This window comes from Artibeus jamaicensis, unplaced genomic scaffold (assembly GCF_021234435.1).
Source record: "Artibeus jamaicensis isolate MK-2021 breed Jamaican fruit bat unplaced genomic scaffold, CSHL_Jam_final contig_685, whole genome shotgun sequence".
Classification (NCBI taxonomy): Eukaryota; Metazoa; Chordata; class Mammalia; order Chiroptera; family Phyllostomidae; genus Artibeus; species Artibeus jamaicensis.
In genome coordinates, this window is record NW_026521924.1 from 26,289,183 (window position 1) to 26,306,305 (window position 17,123).

General features: G+C 52.2%; 1 protein-coding gene across 4 annotated transcripts in view; it reads right to left on the reverse strand.

The window, feature by feature from the left end:
• Window positions 1–5,396: 5,396 nt before the first annotated feature.
• The window catches only part of SLC13A3 (solute carrier family 13 member 3), a 59,712-nt gene continuing 47,985 nt past the window's right edge, over window positions 5,397–17,123 (reverse strand). For all 4 annotated transcript variants that reach the window (XM_053671065.1, XM_037164448.2, XM_053671064.1 and 1 more), the window contains 3 exons: window positions 11,530–11,691; window positions 8,994–9,131; window positions 5,397–7,145 (listed from right to left, as the gene is read on the reverse strand). In XM_053671065.1, the coding sequence (XP_053527040.1) occupies window positions 6,966–7,145; window positions 8,994–9,131; window positions 11,530–11,691 (480 nt within the window). In that variant the 3' untranslated portion in view covers window positions 5,397–6,965. The remainder of the gene's footprint in view (window positions 7,146–8,993; window positions 9,132–11,529; window positions 11,692–17,123) is intronic.

Below are 17,123 nucleotides of genomic sequence, written 5' to 3' on the forward strand. Positions count from 1 at the left end.
CCACCCTGCCAGAGGGGGCCAGTCAGGGTTGACCCTTACGTGGCATTCTTCCCTTATAAGGACTCATTGCCTGGGTTGCTTGCTTGGGCCTGGAGGAGGATGTCCTGTGACCCAGATAGGAGAAGTGACACAGTTGAATGAGACCCATGTGGCCCTCAGAGAGCCTACCACCCTCCCCAGGTCGCAAGCCGCTCCAGGAAGGTGAGCCAGGCACCAAGCGCAGGCAGAGAACTGGGCACTCAGTGCACCAGTAACCTCGTGTGCCCACAGGGCTGGCTAGCCAAGGTCAGGAGCACAGCGGTCCAGGTGGAAACGGCTGTGCCCAGCCATGACGCCTTCACAAAGGGCAGCTTCTAATCTGCTCCCACCAAGGCGGAGAGCCCTTGAAAATGAGGCCTAGCATTACCAGATTTTCCACCCACCGTGTGTGCTGTGTGATCTTGGGCGACACACCATCCCTCTCTGAACTTGCGTGGACACTGCTATAATGAGAATACCGGCACCTGCTTCTCAGGGTTGCTTGAGGGTTCCCTGAAATATGGTATGCAGAGTGCCCGGTAAACAATAGATAAACGCTCCTGCCTGCCCCCTCTCACCCGGCTGACGGCTGTGCCTGAGCGTGTCCCGGGCAGCTCAGACCTAGGTGTACAGGCCTCTGGGATGCCCTGACCAGGCTCCGCTCACACAGGACACTTCAGGGCGCTGTGCTGGTCAGAGAGGAGCAGTCCTGGAAGACACCGGCACTGCCCAGCTTCTGCGCTGGCCCCAGGCAGCTGACCGGGGAAGGCCCATGTGGGTCCTTTCCTGACGGTCTCTGGTGGGTGTGCGAGATTGGGAAGAGGGGGAAACACAGGGAGGAAAGGGGTGGAAGATATTTTTGACTTTTCTCAGCATATGTAGGCGGTCACTTCTGCCTATATAAGGCTGACTTGATTCCAAGGCCCACAACGCCCGGAAGGGGCTTCTGAATCACCAGAACAGAATCAGCTTTGTTGTGGGGGAGGTTTCTGGGTAGAGGATTCAGAGCCATAAGACAGGACCGGAAGAGGAAGTGGTCAACCCTCAGATCTCGAATCAGAATCAGAGGTATATATAGTATGAGAGTCATTGAATTTTACAGCCTGTGGGTGTAAAAGAATGTTACTGCCCTGCAGTTGGTTGGAGATTATGGAGACGCGGCTGGTATCTCCCCAAACAGACAGTGCTGTCCAATAGAAACAGAATGGGAGCCACGTGTGTAATTTTATTTTTTTCTAGCAGCCACCTACAAAGTGAAATTAATTTTAATAACAGACTTTACTCAACCTAATACATGCAGAATAGTATCCTTCAAACATGCAACCAATAGAAAAATTATTAATGGGGTAGTTTACATTCACTTTTGTCGTACTGTTATTAAAGTTTGGTGTATGTTTTTTGGTCTTTTTTTTTTTTAGATTTTATTCATTTATCTTTAGAGGGGAAGGGAAACAAACATCAATGTATGGTTGCCTCCCATGCATTCCCCACTGGAAACTGGCCTGCAACCCAAGCCTGTGCCCTGACTGGGAATCGACTGCATCATAGGCCCATGTTCAATCCACCGAGCTACACCAGCCAGGGCAAATGTTTTATACTTGTGGCCCCTCTGAATTCCAACTAGGTGCATTGCAGTTGCAAGTGGCTACTGTATTGTACAAGGCAGATGCAGACGATTTCCGTCGCCATGGAAAGTTCTGCCATGACTGCTGCTCCGGGGCATCAGAACCTGCAACTACTGAAGCTGAAATGGACCTTCTGGATCACGTTGCTTAGGAGTCAGAGATTCAATGCCTTCAGAAGCCAGGAAGGTGACAGAGTCAAATGAAGAGAGCCAGTGTAACACATTAAGGAGTGGTGGGGACTGTGGCAAACAAGAGGTTCTCCCTCCAAACAATTGTTGTCAGACAGCAATGAAGTCGCATATTGCCAGATCTTTTGGTATTTTCTTTTCCAAGAGAAACATAAATTCACGCTTTAATGTGAAATCTTCTGAACTTAAAATACTAGCAATAAATGAATAGTTTAAAACTTATGGAAGGCAGGGGAGGCGGAACCTGACTGTGGGCTGGAGGTGGTCCTGGGGACCACTACTTTGCAAGCTCTGATAGGGTCTCGACCTTCTGTGCCACGTTTTCTCAGTTTGCCCCTCCAGACCCAGCCATCCCTCGCTCTTCCCTGCCTTGTGCCACCAGAAGTAGACCTGGATGGGCTGCAGCGAAGGATTCTCTTACATTTTAGCTTCTGTTGGTGTGATGGTTCATTTTATGCATCACCTTGGCCAGGCCCAGGCATGTGGTCAAACATGATTCTGGATGTTTCTGTGAGAGTGTATTTGGATGAGATTTAAATTTCAACCAATGGAGTTTAAGTGAAGCAGATTGCTCTCCAAAATGTGGTGGGCCTCGTGTCATCAGTCGAAGGCCTGAAGAGACCAACAGACTGCCTTCCCGAGTGAGAGAGAATTCTGCCAGCAGGCCGCTTTTGGACAATTTCCTGGGCATCCATACATTCACACACATCCCCCTGGTTCTGTTTCTCTGGAGAACTCTGACTACTACAGTTGGGGTCGGCCAGCGGGGTGCCCCAGCAGAAAAGCTGAGGAAGGGAGAAGAGGAAGATCGGGGCATCTCTTTCCCTGTGGAGTCCTCCAGAGTGGATGCGCCCTGGGACCAAAGATGCCGGCCCCAGCGAGGCCTCTGTCCCAGACCTCAGGCCGGGGCTGCTTCTTCATGACGCGCCCCTCCCTGCTACCTCTGGGGCCCAGCCTTCCCTGGTTGTTCCTCAGTCCTCCGCCCACACCTTGTAACCAGACCTTTTGATAAATTGTCCTCAAATCAGCTGGTTCATGTGCTTATTAGCTGCCTTTGAGACCCTGACTACGCGTTCTCAGCTCTCGGAGGCAGAAACCAAAGTGCGAAATGGTATAGGGCCTCTTCGGGTCCTAAGCACATCGGGGGTGAAGCCGACTGCGACCCGGCTCCCTGAAGTCCCCACTCAGGGACTTTGACACCCATTTTTCTCATTGACCATCAGCGCTTCTGTTCCGCTGCCCACTGACCTACACAAAGTTTTTTGATAGCGGGCAAAAGTAGGTTGGCAGTTGTGAGTACGCGAAACACAGCTTATTCTCCCATCGAGTGCGTTAATGGTTGTGTTATTTTCCATGTGAACAGCTGCCGACCGACTTCTGCCCCGGCCTGTGTGCGCCGGAATACACGTCCGTCAGACCCCTCCCCGGGCCTGCTGTTCACCGCTCCCGGAAGCCGTATTTCTCACCCTGTGCCGCCTCCACATTTCATTTAAATAGTGCCACCAGGAATGGTCACCCAGGTGGCCTCCAGCTCAATGGCCCCTCAAACAACAGTGGCACAAACGTCCCCTGATGGGGGCCTCCAACCTGTTGGTGCCTCTGGGCCACACTGGAAGAGTTGCCTTGGGCCACACATTAAATACACAAACACTAATGAAAACTGATGAGTGGGAAAAAAAAGTTTTAAAGTAAATTTACGATTTTGTGTTGGGCCACGTTCATAGCCAACCTGGGCTGCATCCGGCCTGCAGGCTGTGGGCTGGACTCCCCTGGATCTCCGTAGGGACCGTTTTGCTGGGCCGTAAACCCAGGAACAGGGCGACGGGGTACAGGGAATGCAGACAACACCCCCTCGGCTGCTTGCTGGGCTCACAGGAACAGTTCGGCGTCTCCCCAGCAGGACGCGAGGGTTTCTGTTTTCTCCCATCTCAGCCCGCGCATTGCCCGCTGTTCCAGGGTCGGCCAGTCTGACTGGATGGACGTGCATTCACGTGACTACAAGTGGATTTGAGCATTTCTTTATTAACTTGCTGGCTACCTAGATGTTCTTTTTCAGAACGGCAGATTTATATCTTTCGCTCGATTTTCTCTTGGGTGTTATGGCTGAAGGCTCCCAAAGGTGACGCTAACCCTCTCCTCCACTGTACGTGGATGCCACTCCTCCCACATACAGTCTGAAGGGCGGAGTCTATTTCCTGCCCTTGAACCAGGACAACTCGTGATCTGCTTTGAGCAATTGAATATGGAAGAATGGATGTCCTTGGACTCCCAAGTCCAGACCCAAAGGAGCCTTGTAGCTTTTGCTTTTGCCTTCCTGGAAGCCTGCTGTCATGTAAAGAGGTCCAGGCTGGACTCCTGGAAAAGCCACATTACCCTGGAGGGCCCACAGCCATCGCGGACATTCCGGCTCCAGCCACACTCCCAGCTAAGTGGCCCTGACCACGGCATGTGAAGCGGAGACGAAACCATCCCTGTAGAACTCTCTCCAAAGGCAGAAACCTGAGCCAATAAATTGTTGCCTTTTAAGGCCCTGATTATAAAGGTGATTTGTAATGTAACCGCAGGTCACCGAAACAGGTGTTTTGTTTTGGTTTTGTTTCTCCCTGTTTCCTCTTATATTCTAGATACGAGTCCCTGGTATGTTTCCAATGACCCGGCACCACCCTGGCCATCCCCCATCTTCCCATGCACCATGAGCACAAGGCTGACTCCTTTGGCCTCAGCCCAGTGCCGCCTCCCCAGAGAAGTCCTCCCTAATTGCTCCGGCTGAAGTAGTCTCTGAACCAGTTTGTCACGTTGGCCAGTTTCATTTTCTGCTTAGCCCAGATCATGACCTAGAAACACTTTGTTTACTTATCTGCCTGACTCCTCCCCTAGAATGCAAGTGCCATGTGGTGTGGGACAGCGAATGAGCACAGGAGAAATAAACATTGTCCAATGAACAGATAGAAGAAGCAGGAGCCAAGAATTGAACCAAATAGACCCCAAATCAGAGGGGGCGATTGCTTTCCCATTGATTCTGGTATAGGTTCATTTACCAAATATTATCTACTGAGCACCTAGTATGTGTCAGAAACTGTCCTCAGCACTGGAGTTACAGCACTGAGCAAAATAAAGTTTATATTCTCATAAGTTTATATTTTAGAGAGAGAGAGACATTTAGTAAATAAGAAAATAAACACCACCATGTCCTGACTAAATACAAAGAAAAATACAGAAGTATAACAGGATGGGGAGTAATGAGGATGATATTTTAGACCAGATGGTTAGAGGAGGAGCATCTCTGGGAGGTGTCATTTGGGCAGAGACCTGCAGAAAAGGGGGAAGTGAGCTTATGTGCAGGAGCAAAGTGCTCTGGGCAGCGGGAACAGCACGTGCAAAGGCCCTGATGCAGAAGAGTTTACCTGGCCGGAGTAGAACAGAGAGGGGAGAGCAGTAAGGAAGGTCACTTTCTTAGGGAAGTGACCTCTCAGGGGGGTCAGTTCTGTGGATTCCTGACGCAGCTCAGGAACTTGGGGCTTTGATGCTCTTTTACATCCCAAAGATAAAAATTCTCCAGCACCAGTGTCGATTCACATTCTTTACTTTATAGCATTTTCGATCAGAAGTATTTGAAATCGTGCTTCATCTGGTTACAAGTACCACGGGTTTCTCTGTGAATGCATGTCTTCCCGCCCCTGCTGCACGGGAGTGCGCCTCCCCCACCCCCCAGGGGCTGTGACTGTGACTAAGTACTGAAGGTCTACTCCTGCGGGAAGGGGGTGCACTCATTCTCTAGCTCAGGGGCCTCTCCTCCAGCCTCCCCTCTGCTTCCAGGGAAACACCCATGACTCACTCCTGCTGAACAGAGGATGGGCTCAGTGTCTGGGAACTGCTTCCCCAGCCCAGGCAGCTGCTCAGGGAGCCTCATTCCTCACAGGTGCGGGGTGAGGAGAGGAGAGGCGAGGCGTGCGGGTGGTGCTGATGCTGGACCACGAATTCATTCCACAGACACGGCCGGAGCATCCGCCGGGCCTGGTACTGTGCAGCCCACTGGAGATGCCCAGAGGTTTCCACTGGAAACCAGAGTGATCAAATCCCCTAGGAGAGCCCCCACCGGCCACTGACTCACGGAAAGTCCCAGGGTACCCCTCTGTAGAGGGGGATTATGGGATTTGCCTGCCCGAGACATTGTAGCAGCTCTTTTCAAGACTCTGGTTTACCTTTTGACTTTTCTCTCACCCCCGAAAAAAATGCGGCCTTTGCTAACCAAACATGCTCACCACTCGGGGCAGCTTGGGGAGGTAATGACCAGCTGATAAGCACACAGCAGCCACAAAGGCCGTGTGGGTCACACGCAGCAGGGGCCTGGCTGGAGGGGCCCGACTCCAGAATCACGGACAAACTGAATCAGATTAAACAGGAGAATCCTAAAAGCTTGAATAAAGATGTCAGTGGGGGGTTTCTAGAACTCCCCTGGTGCGCTTGGGAACCAGAGAGACAGCAAGGAGGCTTTGCACGGTCTCCTTGTCCTCAGGAAGTCACCTGTCCCTCCCCGTGTCTCCGCAGACTGAAAATTCCCTTACCCGCCAGGTGTCAGCAGGCAAATGGTCAAACAATCGGTGCAGAACGGGCACCAGCTGAACAGAACAGGCATCGGCGGTGGCGAGCAGCTGGAATGAGTGGAGCGGAAGGAACATCACCAGCCGCCCAAAAACCTCTCTGGGGCAGGTGACCCCTGAAGGCAGGATGGCCCCTCAGGAGTGCAACCTACAGAAGCCAGTGGGGAATGTTAGCTGGGCCCCGGGGATGGACTCCCCGTCCCAACTGTTAGGGACAAATGCCGTCCTGGAGTTGCTTATTGTCGCTGAAGTTGGGCTCTCTTGCACCCCGGCCACATGCTGGCTTGGAGATAAAGGAGCTTGTTTCTCAGGAAGCAGGTTTGTGAAATATCTGGGCCCTGAACTGCACGAGAGAGGAGGAGGAGTCCTAGATAATGAACCTGTTGACCCGAGCGGGGCCCTCGAGGTCACCCTTCCTTGCTGCTTACTGGATCACAGAGTGCCTCTGGACCGTCCTGTCTGGTCCTAACAGCAGGTGACGACGGCAGAGCCTTCTGGGAGGGCCCGGGCCAAAGAGACGCTCCAGGGAGGACTCAGACGGTCCCCAGTGTGCCGTTGGCCACAGATGTGGTGGGCAGTGCCGTGACATTGGCTAAGTGGTTGTGGGCCCAGTCTGGGAAGGTGCCCAGCTGGAAGATGGTCTGTGCCCAGGTGTTGATGGCCACGTTGAGCAGCAGGACGCCCAGCAGGTTCATCAGGAAGCCAGTCCGCACCTAAAACAGAGCGCAGGCTCGAGACCCCACCTGTGGATGGAAAGCCACCCACCAGAGTCCTTCACCCGAACCCAGCTCGGCGGACACCCACTTCCACCTTCATACCACCCCAGGCTGTCGCTCAAGAGCTGCAAACGTCACCATTCAGTGAGTGGTTTCCAGCTGCCAGGCACTGCGCCTTGCGGCTGTCATAGGGCCGCTTAAACCCGAGAGTAAGCCCACAAGGGCTGTTATTGTTGTCGTTCTCATTCTACAACAGAGGAGCTGGCTTATGCGAAGCCACACAACTCGGAAGCAATCTGACGGGACCCTCCAACAACCTCCCCCCTGCCCTCCACCACACAGCGTGTCCAGTGAAGGCTGCACTAGTTGACTGGGAAGGCTTTGACCTCTGGAAATTTTTACCTCTTAAGTAGCTGGAAAGACCTGCCCACCTGCCCCCTGCCCAGGCTGACCTCACGTACTATACCATCGAATGTGGGCTGAACACCCTTTTCCCAGCTTGCTTTTCTGATTGGTCCACCCTGGCTTTCCAGCGTGGACCTCACGGTGAGAAAGTGACTCCCCTTTCAATTGCTGTTCAAACCCTGTCCTCGAAGAGCGAGTCTCCCTTAGGTGCTGCCACTGTGCCCTGGATGCTTCCTTCCTCCTCTCCAACTGCCCTCTTGAACAAGTAGGGGTCCAGAACCTTCTCCGGGCGACTGTCATCGGAGAGAACGTCAGTATTTTGCTCCCTTTTCCCCCTTTGCATTTATTTTTAGACTTGCCTTCAATGACATGCAGTACTGGTTTTCCACTTACATGTGCATCGCTAACTTTTCTTTTTAAATACTCTTAAGTTTTTTTTTTTTTTTTAAATGCAAGTTGGTTTAGCAAAACTGTGAAAAGAATATTACCCCAGGGGCTCATGGGAAGGGTATGTCGTCCACCGTGAAGGAAGGAGGGCACTTGGCAAGGTCGGAAGCTGCCTGATGCTGCCTCTGAGCTGGGGGCTCTTAAAGCCCCTGGCAAGTCTGGGGGACTGGAAGGAGCCCGGCCCACGCTTCGGAGGAACTGGGGGAAGGCTGGCTCTTCCTTTGCCAGGCCCTCGGGAGCCTGACTCAAAATGCCTGCTCGGTTCCACCTTATTAGTCACTTAGTCACTTAACAGCCTCGGGTTACACTGTTTGCTCCGGGATCTCTTTCTCCCTCTGGTTGTCTTGTCTATCCTGTGGGTCCCTGACACCAGAAGCCAGCATCACGAACTGGTGAAGCAGATCACCCTCACGGTTGCACCAGCTTAGGAACGTTTTTTGCATTCTGAGTGCCCAGTGTACAGCCCTCCAGGCAGGGGTGGAGGGGAAGGGGCAGCTGGAGGCCGGAGGAGAGAGGGAGGGGCGGACTCAGCAAGGAGCCTGGGGGAGGGGGACGCACTGCCCAATGCCAACCCTGCCGAAAGCCGGGGCTCCCCCCCAGTGCCGCAACCCTGGACTTCCGTCTCACTCCCCAGCTGGCTGGGGACTGACATCTACCCCTAAGTCCCAGGGTGTGGCCTGCTGATCCTCTGTCCTAAAGATTCTGGGCACAGAGCCATCAGCCAGACGAGCAAGAAGAGAGAGCAGTGCCCACAGCAAGGGGCAAGCCCCTAGTCCCTGAAGCAAACTTTTGGCAAATGGTCTCTTAGGCAGTGTTCCCTGGAGTTGTCTAAGCAACGAGTCTTTGCTAATGTATCTTCCTGGTCCTGCTCAGAATGACCTTGACCTATGCAGAAATTGGAGGGGGGTGGGGCTGGGGGGGGAGCAGAAGTCCTCCCCACTACTCGGTGTCCACCCACCTCTCCGGGCTCCACCAGAAAATGCCCAGACTCACCATGTCTTTGACCAGCAAATGTCCAGAGGAGAAGGCAATTGAGTTGGGGGGCGTCGAGACTGGGAGCATGAAGGCGTAGGAGCAGCCCACCGTGGCAGGGATCATCAGGTACAGGGGGTGCACTCTCAGACGGACGGCCTGGGCCCCGGAGGGGGCGGCGAGCCCAAGACATAAAGAACCAGACAGAAACCGCAAGAGGTAAAGGCAGTTGGAAGGGGAGGGACGTGGAGACAGACACAGAGACAGAGAGGTAAAGACACAGGGACAGAAAAAGAGTGAGAGCGAGCAATAAAAACACAGAAGACAATTTAGAGACAATAAGAAATGCAACCAGAAATAGGAATACCCAGGCGAGAGAGAGGCGGAGCACAGAAATCGACAGGGAGAACATTGTCAAGGTTAGTGACGGTCCAGAGCCCCACTGCAGGGCTGCTGGGGAGGATGAGCTGGGGAGATGTAGCTAGGACACTCCTTCCCCAACTTGCGTGTGCGTGGGAATCGTGGGGGGGGGAGGAAGCGGGGCTCGTTAGAACTCAGGTGGCTGATTCAGCGGGTCTGGGTCCGGGCGACCCAAAGAATCCGTACTTCCAACAAGTCCCCAGGTGATGCAGAGGCTCAAAAATAACACACACCTCTCCCCGCCCCCCTGCCTGGTCCTTCTCTCAGCCAAATAGTCCCCACAGCCAGGCTCTGGGCACCTTCTCTGGGGGCCTCACTGGGCCTCAGGGACAAGGAGAGCTCAGGATGGCACCTGTGGGCAGCATCTCCGGGTTTCTGACTGTGGATCCAGCGGGCCTGCCACTCGGCCTCAGTCAGGGGCCACCGGTGCGCCACTTCTCTCCAATGACACGGTCACCTACAGTTCCTGCCGATGGCTTCTCCAGCAGTGTATTTGCAGATAGGAGAGTTTGGGCCTCTCTAGGGGAATCACCCCCTTGATTGAAACGTTCTGATTTTGATGATGAACAGCATTTGGAAGAGTGTGTCGTTTGCTGGTACTCTCCTCCAGTAAAAGCGGCCCCTGCAGATCTGGCTTGCTCTGTGCTCCCCCCTCCATGCCTCCGTACGGTAGCCCCTCCAACTCTCTCAGTTGCTGGGTCCCTCAGATCCGGGGGGAGGGTGTGATTAAACCCCATCGCACTCAGCAAGAGGCGGGGAGCCCCCACCCGGCACTGCGGGTGAGAGTGTAAATGTCACACTCACTTTGGAGGGCAGTGTACCTGTATCTAACAAAACTGTAAGTGTACAGGCTCTTTCATCCAGAGATGTCAATTCTACCAGCATAGCCACATGCCACCAAAGGTGCGCAGACAGGGAACGTGTGGGGCAGTGTTGCTGGGTCGCAGCAAAGCCCGGAAACAGGTGGCCTGAACGACTCGACAACTATCGATTCCTAGTGGACTACTCTCCAGCCACTGACAAAGAACCACACGCATCTCTGTGTGTGCAAATACAGCGAATACAGTGTGATCTCCGTTATAACTGATGCATAAGTAAATCAAAATAAATTGGTACAGACAAGCATGCCTGGTATGTCACCGTTTGTATACAAACCGTATACTCCCAACAGTGATTTAATTTGGCCGGTTTTGGATTGATTTGAGGTGAGATGGTTTGGTCTTCTTTAATCCACTCAAATGTAAAACTCCTGTTAATCAGTGTTTAAATCCCTAATATAATCCCTTCCTGATCCCGCATGTTGTTCTTTGCCTATGGCCCTGGGTTCATTTTGCCATTTGCAACTTTATTTACATCCGAGGTGGAGTTGTTACAACTTCCCCCTTGTCTCCCCTCGTTCCCTTCTGGTGTCGGGGTTTGGCTAGCTTTCTGCGGGGGTCCAATGGCCTTCTCTACCTTTCTGCGCCCTGGAACCTGGGGTGAGTTGAGCACTCTCTGTTTCTCGAAGGTTCCAGCTCTCGCCCAGCCAGCTCTCCAGGACTGGAGACCTTCAGAGCAGCGGCTCTCCCCTGGGGATGAGCTTGTCCTTCCAGGGGACATTTGGCAATGTCGGAACCTGTTTTTGATGGCCCTGATTCAGAGGGAGTGCTACTGGTTTCCAGGGGGTCGAGGCCCGGGGTTGCTGGGGGTGGGGGCACTGAATGTCCTAGAGTGCACAGGACAGTCCCCAGCACTGACCCAAGGTGTCAGCGGTGCCAAGAAGCCTGGCTCCCCAGGGAGGCCGCCGCTTTGACTTCATCAGCATTTCTTACGTGCTTATCTGGCGACTCAGCTGTTCTACTTCCGCTTAACCCAAATTTAGTCATTTATATTTTCCTAGAAAGCTTTCCAAAGGAGGGTAGTGGGGCACTTTGAAGACATCGACTCTGTTATGCATTTTTGAAAAGGGAAACAGAAAGAGTATATATGTTTTTTAAATCAGGGTTCTGACACTTCGGTGCATTTCGGAAGAGAACGGGGACAGGGGAGCTCCCTGGTGGCGCTCCCGCCGGCAGGGAAAGCTGTCTGACCTGTGTTGTCGGAGGCCCCCGAGCAAGAGTGCTCCCCACCTCCCCCTCTTCCCCAGAAGGACCCTCACCAGCTCCGCCAGGACGGGCAGGAAGATGATGATGGTGGCCGTGTTACTGGCAAACTCGGTGAAGAAGATGATGACCGAGGTGATGATCAGGACAGCCAGCATGGGCGGCACGTTCTCCAGCGGGTGCAGCTGGTCGCTGATCCACATGGACAGCCCGGACTGCTGCGGGGGGAGGCAAGGGGCGTCTCTTCACACCCCAGCCCGCCTGGGCTGCCACCCCGGAGGGCAGGGCCTGGGCGGGAGGGCTGGAGCCAATCACAGTGCCGACAACGGTGCTCCCTCCTAGATACAGAGTCTGAGGTTCAGAGGGGCTAAGTGACATGTCCAAGGTCACACATTTGAGCCTGGACTTGAATCATCTCTGTTTCTTGAACTCTTCTCTATTCCATATGCTATAGACCTGGGGCCCGAAGCCTTGGACCCTCAGACACTCCAGCAGGTTCTCCAAACAGTCTCTTTGGGCCTAGCACCAGTAAGTTCTAACTGGAATGGGAGAGGGGAATGGGATTCTCCAGGACAAATCTCCACATTATTCCAATGACAGTTATTAGTTAAAATGATATTAATGCAAATGTTATACAAAACCTTAGTCTTTTAATTATTATATATTAATATGCATCAACTGTATAACATATATTAGATATACTATATATCATATATATGTATCAAGTATGTATTAAATATAATACTATCAATATGATTATAAAGATTTTGTGACCAATAATAAGGACATTTATTACATGATAACACAAATATGAATGTTATAACATTGTATTATTATTCATTATCACAACCATCAGCATGACTGTGGCTTTACAGGGTGCCAGGTACCTGCATGTACCCTGAGTCTTCCCTGCCACCCTATAAGGTACACATTCGTCCCTGTGTTACGGAGGAGCGACCTGAGCCTGGGAAAGCTTCTGTGATGCTCACGGCACCCAAAAGTAATGACTGAGGTGCCTTTCACACTTAGGACCACACGCTTCTGTAAGCTAACGTGCTCCAGCAAAACTCTCTGTCACCCGGGTGCCCTCATTTGGACACACCGGTCTGCCACTGCCCCTCTTCATATGACGAGCAATGTCCAGAGATGCCCTGAGGGCAGCAGGATAGAGGAAGGTCCTGTTAGACTGTCTGCCCCCTTGCTGGCCCTAGACTACTCTGCCGTCAGAACTGCAGAATTATCTCCAAGCTCTCTCCACTGAATTCTCAGAGAGTTACTCTGTTTGCAAGCATACACTATGTATACCGTCAGACCTCCTGCCTGAGGAGTACCTGGGAGACAGTATCCTTAAATACCGAGAGTTCTGACACACTTTCATTAGGATTCCAAAGCAGCTAAGCTGAAGGTGTAAAATTCTGCTCTATTCTGCCACCTGGTGGTGCCGTGCAGCAATATCTTAAAAACCTACCAAGTCGTGTCCCGCGGGTCCAGTGTTTTTTTTGTTGTTGTTTTTTAAACAAAGATAACAAAGGCATAAGCTTAGATGTTGATGGAAGGCAGAGTTGGGTTAGTCCCCTAATATTTATAATCAAGTGTGTGTCATCACAGCCCTTTTATCAACCCAGTGTCATCTGGTACCAATACACTTTGGTCTACCAAAGAAACTTCATACATTTCTTCTATGATTAATAGCAAAGGTACTGTTTGTAAAGAACCTAAAACTTTGTAAGGGCTTCTAGAACACAGCATACTGCTTTTCAATGAATTAACCCACACACTGGTCCCTGTGATCTGACTTGAAAATTACCTTCAATGAACAAACATGCTTCAAAATATTTTTCCCTAGAAGAGGCCTTGTAAAATTATGCTGTTTCTTTTATGTCTGCACCGTTTGTCTGAGAGCCTAGAAATTATGGCGCTTGGCCGAGTCAGGACCCCAGCCCCTTCCGGGCCCAGGGAAACTTTCAAGGGGAAAACGAGGCCACTGGTTTCCCCCAAGGCCACCACTTTGGCAAAGGGACCGACAGCAGTGTGTGCAGTTAAATAGAGAGAGGCTGGAGAGAGGGAATGTTAATGACTTGCAGGAAGGAGAAGCCAAGAACTTCCCCGTAGCCAGACTTCTGGGTGACGGGCTTCCAGCCAACGACCAGCGGCCACTCAGGCCTTTGGCTTGGTTTCCACGGCCAGAGTGAGGTCTGGCAGCTTCACGAGAGAGGGAAATCCCCAAGTGCCTGGGGTTCTCTTGAGGGCTCCAGAGGGCTTCACCTGCCACTCCCATTCCCTTAGGATTCAGAAGCTCTGTTTCCTTGGAAACACACAGCGCCCCGTGTAGCCAGAGGGTGAGGAGAAAGGGCCCTGGAGTCAGACTCAGTATGCTCCCCACCTTCATCCCTTCCAGCTGTGACGTCCTGATCAAGTAGCTTAACCCCTCTGTGCCTCACTTTCCTTCTCTGTACCTGGGGATATCTCAGTACCTATCTCAGACCGTTATTGTTGGGAGAAAAGGAGCTAATCTATAAAGCATCTTAGTAAAGTGCTTGGGCACCTGGTGTGTGCCCAGCACAGGTCAGCTGTCATTAGTAGCATCAAGTGGTGACATGCCAGACGTGTCAGGACCCTCAGAAGTCACCCAGTGCCGTGGCTGTGAAATCCTGTTCCTTATGACCCTCGAGGATGCCCAGAGGTGCCTGAGGTCACGTCGAGGGATAGGAGGGGGGTTGAGCTGGCAGGACAGTGCTCTCTTCCTCTGCCGCCTCGTCTCCCACGTCAATCAAGTCCTTTTCTAGGTCTCTTTGATAACCGCAGGGTTGCGTCTGGCAAGGAGGGTGTTATGGTATAAGTTAAACGCTTAAAGTTGAACCCTCAATAGAAAACACCTGTGGCCATCCTTTGCAAGATTCATAAATCACAGTAGGCTCCACTGTGTGTGTGCAACTCTGTACCCTAATTCTTAGGTACAGAGCCTGTGAATTCGATTAAAGGAAAGGAAAGGAAAGAGAGAAGGCTGCCTATGTGAGGTGAGCATTCAAACCATTGTACTGCCTACAAGCTGTGTGATCTCGGGCAAATTAACGAACATCTCTGTTCCTTGACTTCTCCAAGGGGTTGTGGTAAGGGTTAAACGAGTATGCGTGAAAACAGTTCCTGTACCGAACATGATTTATTGTTATTTATTTAATTGAACAATTAAATAAATTGGGCGCTCTTATAGGTATTTTGCTACTATTAACCTATCTAATTTTCATGGCAACCCCATGAGCAAAGTACTAGAACTCTCTGCATTTTATGGTTAAAGAAATGGGGGCACCAAGGAGTTGTGATTTGCCCAAATAAGTGAGATGACTTGCCCTATAACTGGAACTTATAGCTCACAGTGTGACTCTTAATCATTCCATTGGGCCACTTTTCCAATTAAAATAACAACAACAACCACAACAGTAAAACTCAGATCTCCAGCAGGAAATGAGGGACTGGGAAGAAGACGCTCCTTCCTGCTTGCTCCACTCTGATTTAACAGAGTGACCTTTGGTGACCTCAGTACATTCGTAGGCTGGTTTGCTGTGCTGGAGCTTAAATGAGATGTGCATGACGGTGCCAGAACAAGGCCAGCTTTTCATCCATGAGATGGTAAAATTCTAATAATAATGAGAGTAGCGAGGTTGGGGGAGACCCCGGTTTCCAGGTCGGGTACACACCAGCCCCCTGCTGGGCGCTGTCCACGCCCCCATCAAGTCACCGACCCTCAAACACAGCCCATCCTGCAGGGCGGGCCCACTAATATTACTCACTCAGAAGGCACGGCACACGGCAGATAAGACAGATACCATTCTTGCCCTCACAGACCTTCCATTCTGGTAAGAGACACTAGTAAACAGAAGAGTGAACAGGGCCACATGAGGGTAGACAGAGGATGAGCAGAGCAGTAAATGGAGAGTGACCGTGTAGGTGGGGAGGCTACTTTACATGTGTCGGTCTATTTACATGTGTCGGCCTATTCTGTGTGGTGACCTCATAGTTGAGAGGTGAAGGGTGAGGACCCAGAGATCTCAGGGGAGACCATTCGGCAGAGAGAAGGCAGTGCAAAGGTCCCTCGAAGCAGATGACTAGTGTGGCCGAGGAGCGCTAAGGGGTTGGAAGGACTGCAGTGGAGGTGCCGGGAGGAGCGAGACAGGGGCTGACCGGGTCTGTGTGGGGGCCAGAGGGAGCTTTCACACTAGAGTCTAAACAACTGGGGAGCCAGGCCTTGGGGAGGCAGGAGAAAACCGGTGAGAACACGGAGCGGGTGTCAGCGAGTTGCCCGAGCTCAGAGTAAGCCCTGGGATCTGATTCCAGCCCTGCAGATCCAGCACGTGGGAGTCCACATGCCCAGACTCACCCCAGCCCCATCTGAGGACCCCTAAGCCACAGGAGGCCTCTGAGGCCTGGCAAGGGCACCGGGCAGGGGCTAGGAAGCAGGATGTGCCAAGAGCAGTCTGGTCCCTCCGGGGCAGGCTGCACTGCCTGGGGAGGGGCCGACACCAGCAGGGCCCCGCGGGAAGGCGGCAGCTGCCACACAAAGCTCCCCTTGAACAGAAATCCCAGCCTGCTCCTGGGGCTGGGCCAGGAGCCAGCCTGGCCTCCCAGCATGCTCAGCGGCCCTGCAGCCCAGCCTCCATTGAGAGGCAGGCTTTGCCCACCACGCTCTGAGCTCAGAGAAGCCTCTGGGGTGTGGGGTCACCTCTCCGTCTCCTGCCTCAGGCCGGGCTCGGTGCATCTCTGTAAACACACCATTTCCACAGAGTTGCTCAGGGCAAAAACCATTGTGTCATCCTTGACCCTGAATTCCCTCTTTTTCCCCGATATCCAACCATAATAACCAGTTCTGTAGGCCATGTTCTAAGTTCTGCACATATATGGATGCATTTAATCATTGTAATGACGCTATGAGATGGGATGCATCAGTATTCCTATTTTGCAGACGAGCAAACTGAGGCGCACAGCTAAGAGGTAAAAGATTTGTGACTCTAACCCAGTGGCTTCATGCCACACCCGTGCTTTCTACCTTTGCATTGCATGGTCCTCTTAAGGCCTGGATAACATGTCACTTCCTCTGAGAAGCCCTCCTTAATACATCTCCAGTAGGAGGCAGTTGTGAGCGTTATCAGACAGACACCCATTCAAATCCCAGCTCTGCTACCTATGAGCTGTGTTACCTAGAATCCGTCACTTAACCTCTCTGGTCTTTGGGATTCTTAAAATGGAGACACCAAGAATACTTTTGCTCATCCATCCTTTGGCTCATTTTGAAACTATGTTATTTACTGAAAAAGTGAATAAAATAAAAATGTAGTTCACGAAAAAGAGTAGCTGGGTGGGAACCTAAGCGCGCCCCCAGAACCGCCTTTCTAAAGGGCCTTGTTGCCCCAGCACAGGGAGAGCGGACAGCAGACGACCTTCGCTGTCAGCCCCAGACTCAAGGGTGGCCTTGCCCAAGGTCACGCCTGCTCCTGGGGAGGCCCGAGCCCACGGATGATGGAGGGATTCGGGATAGAAAGGCCTGGCCATCTTGGACCACCTGGGACATCTCTGAAGGGCTCTCTCAGTTTGGCGACCAGAGGTTTGGTGGACGCGTTATGGGGGGGTCTGCCTCACCCTTGCCACAGGAGATGAC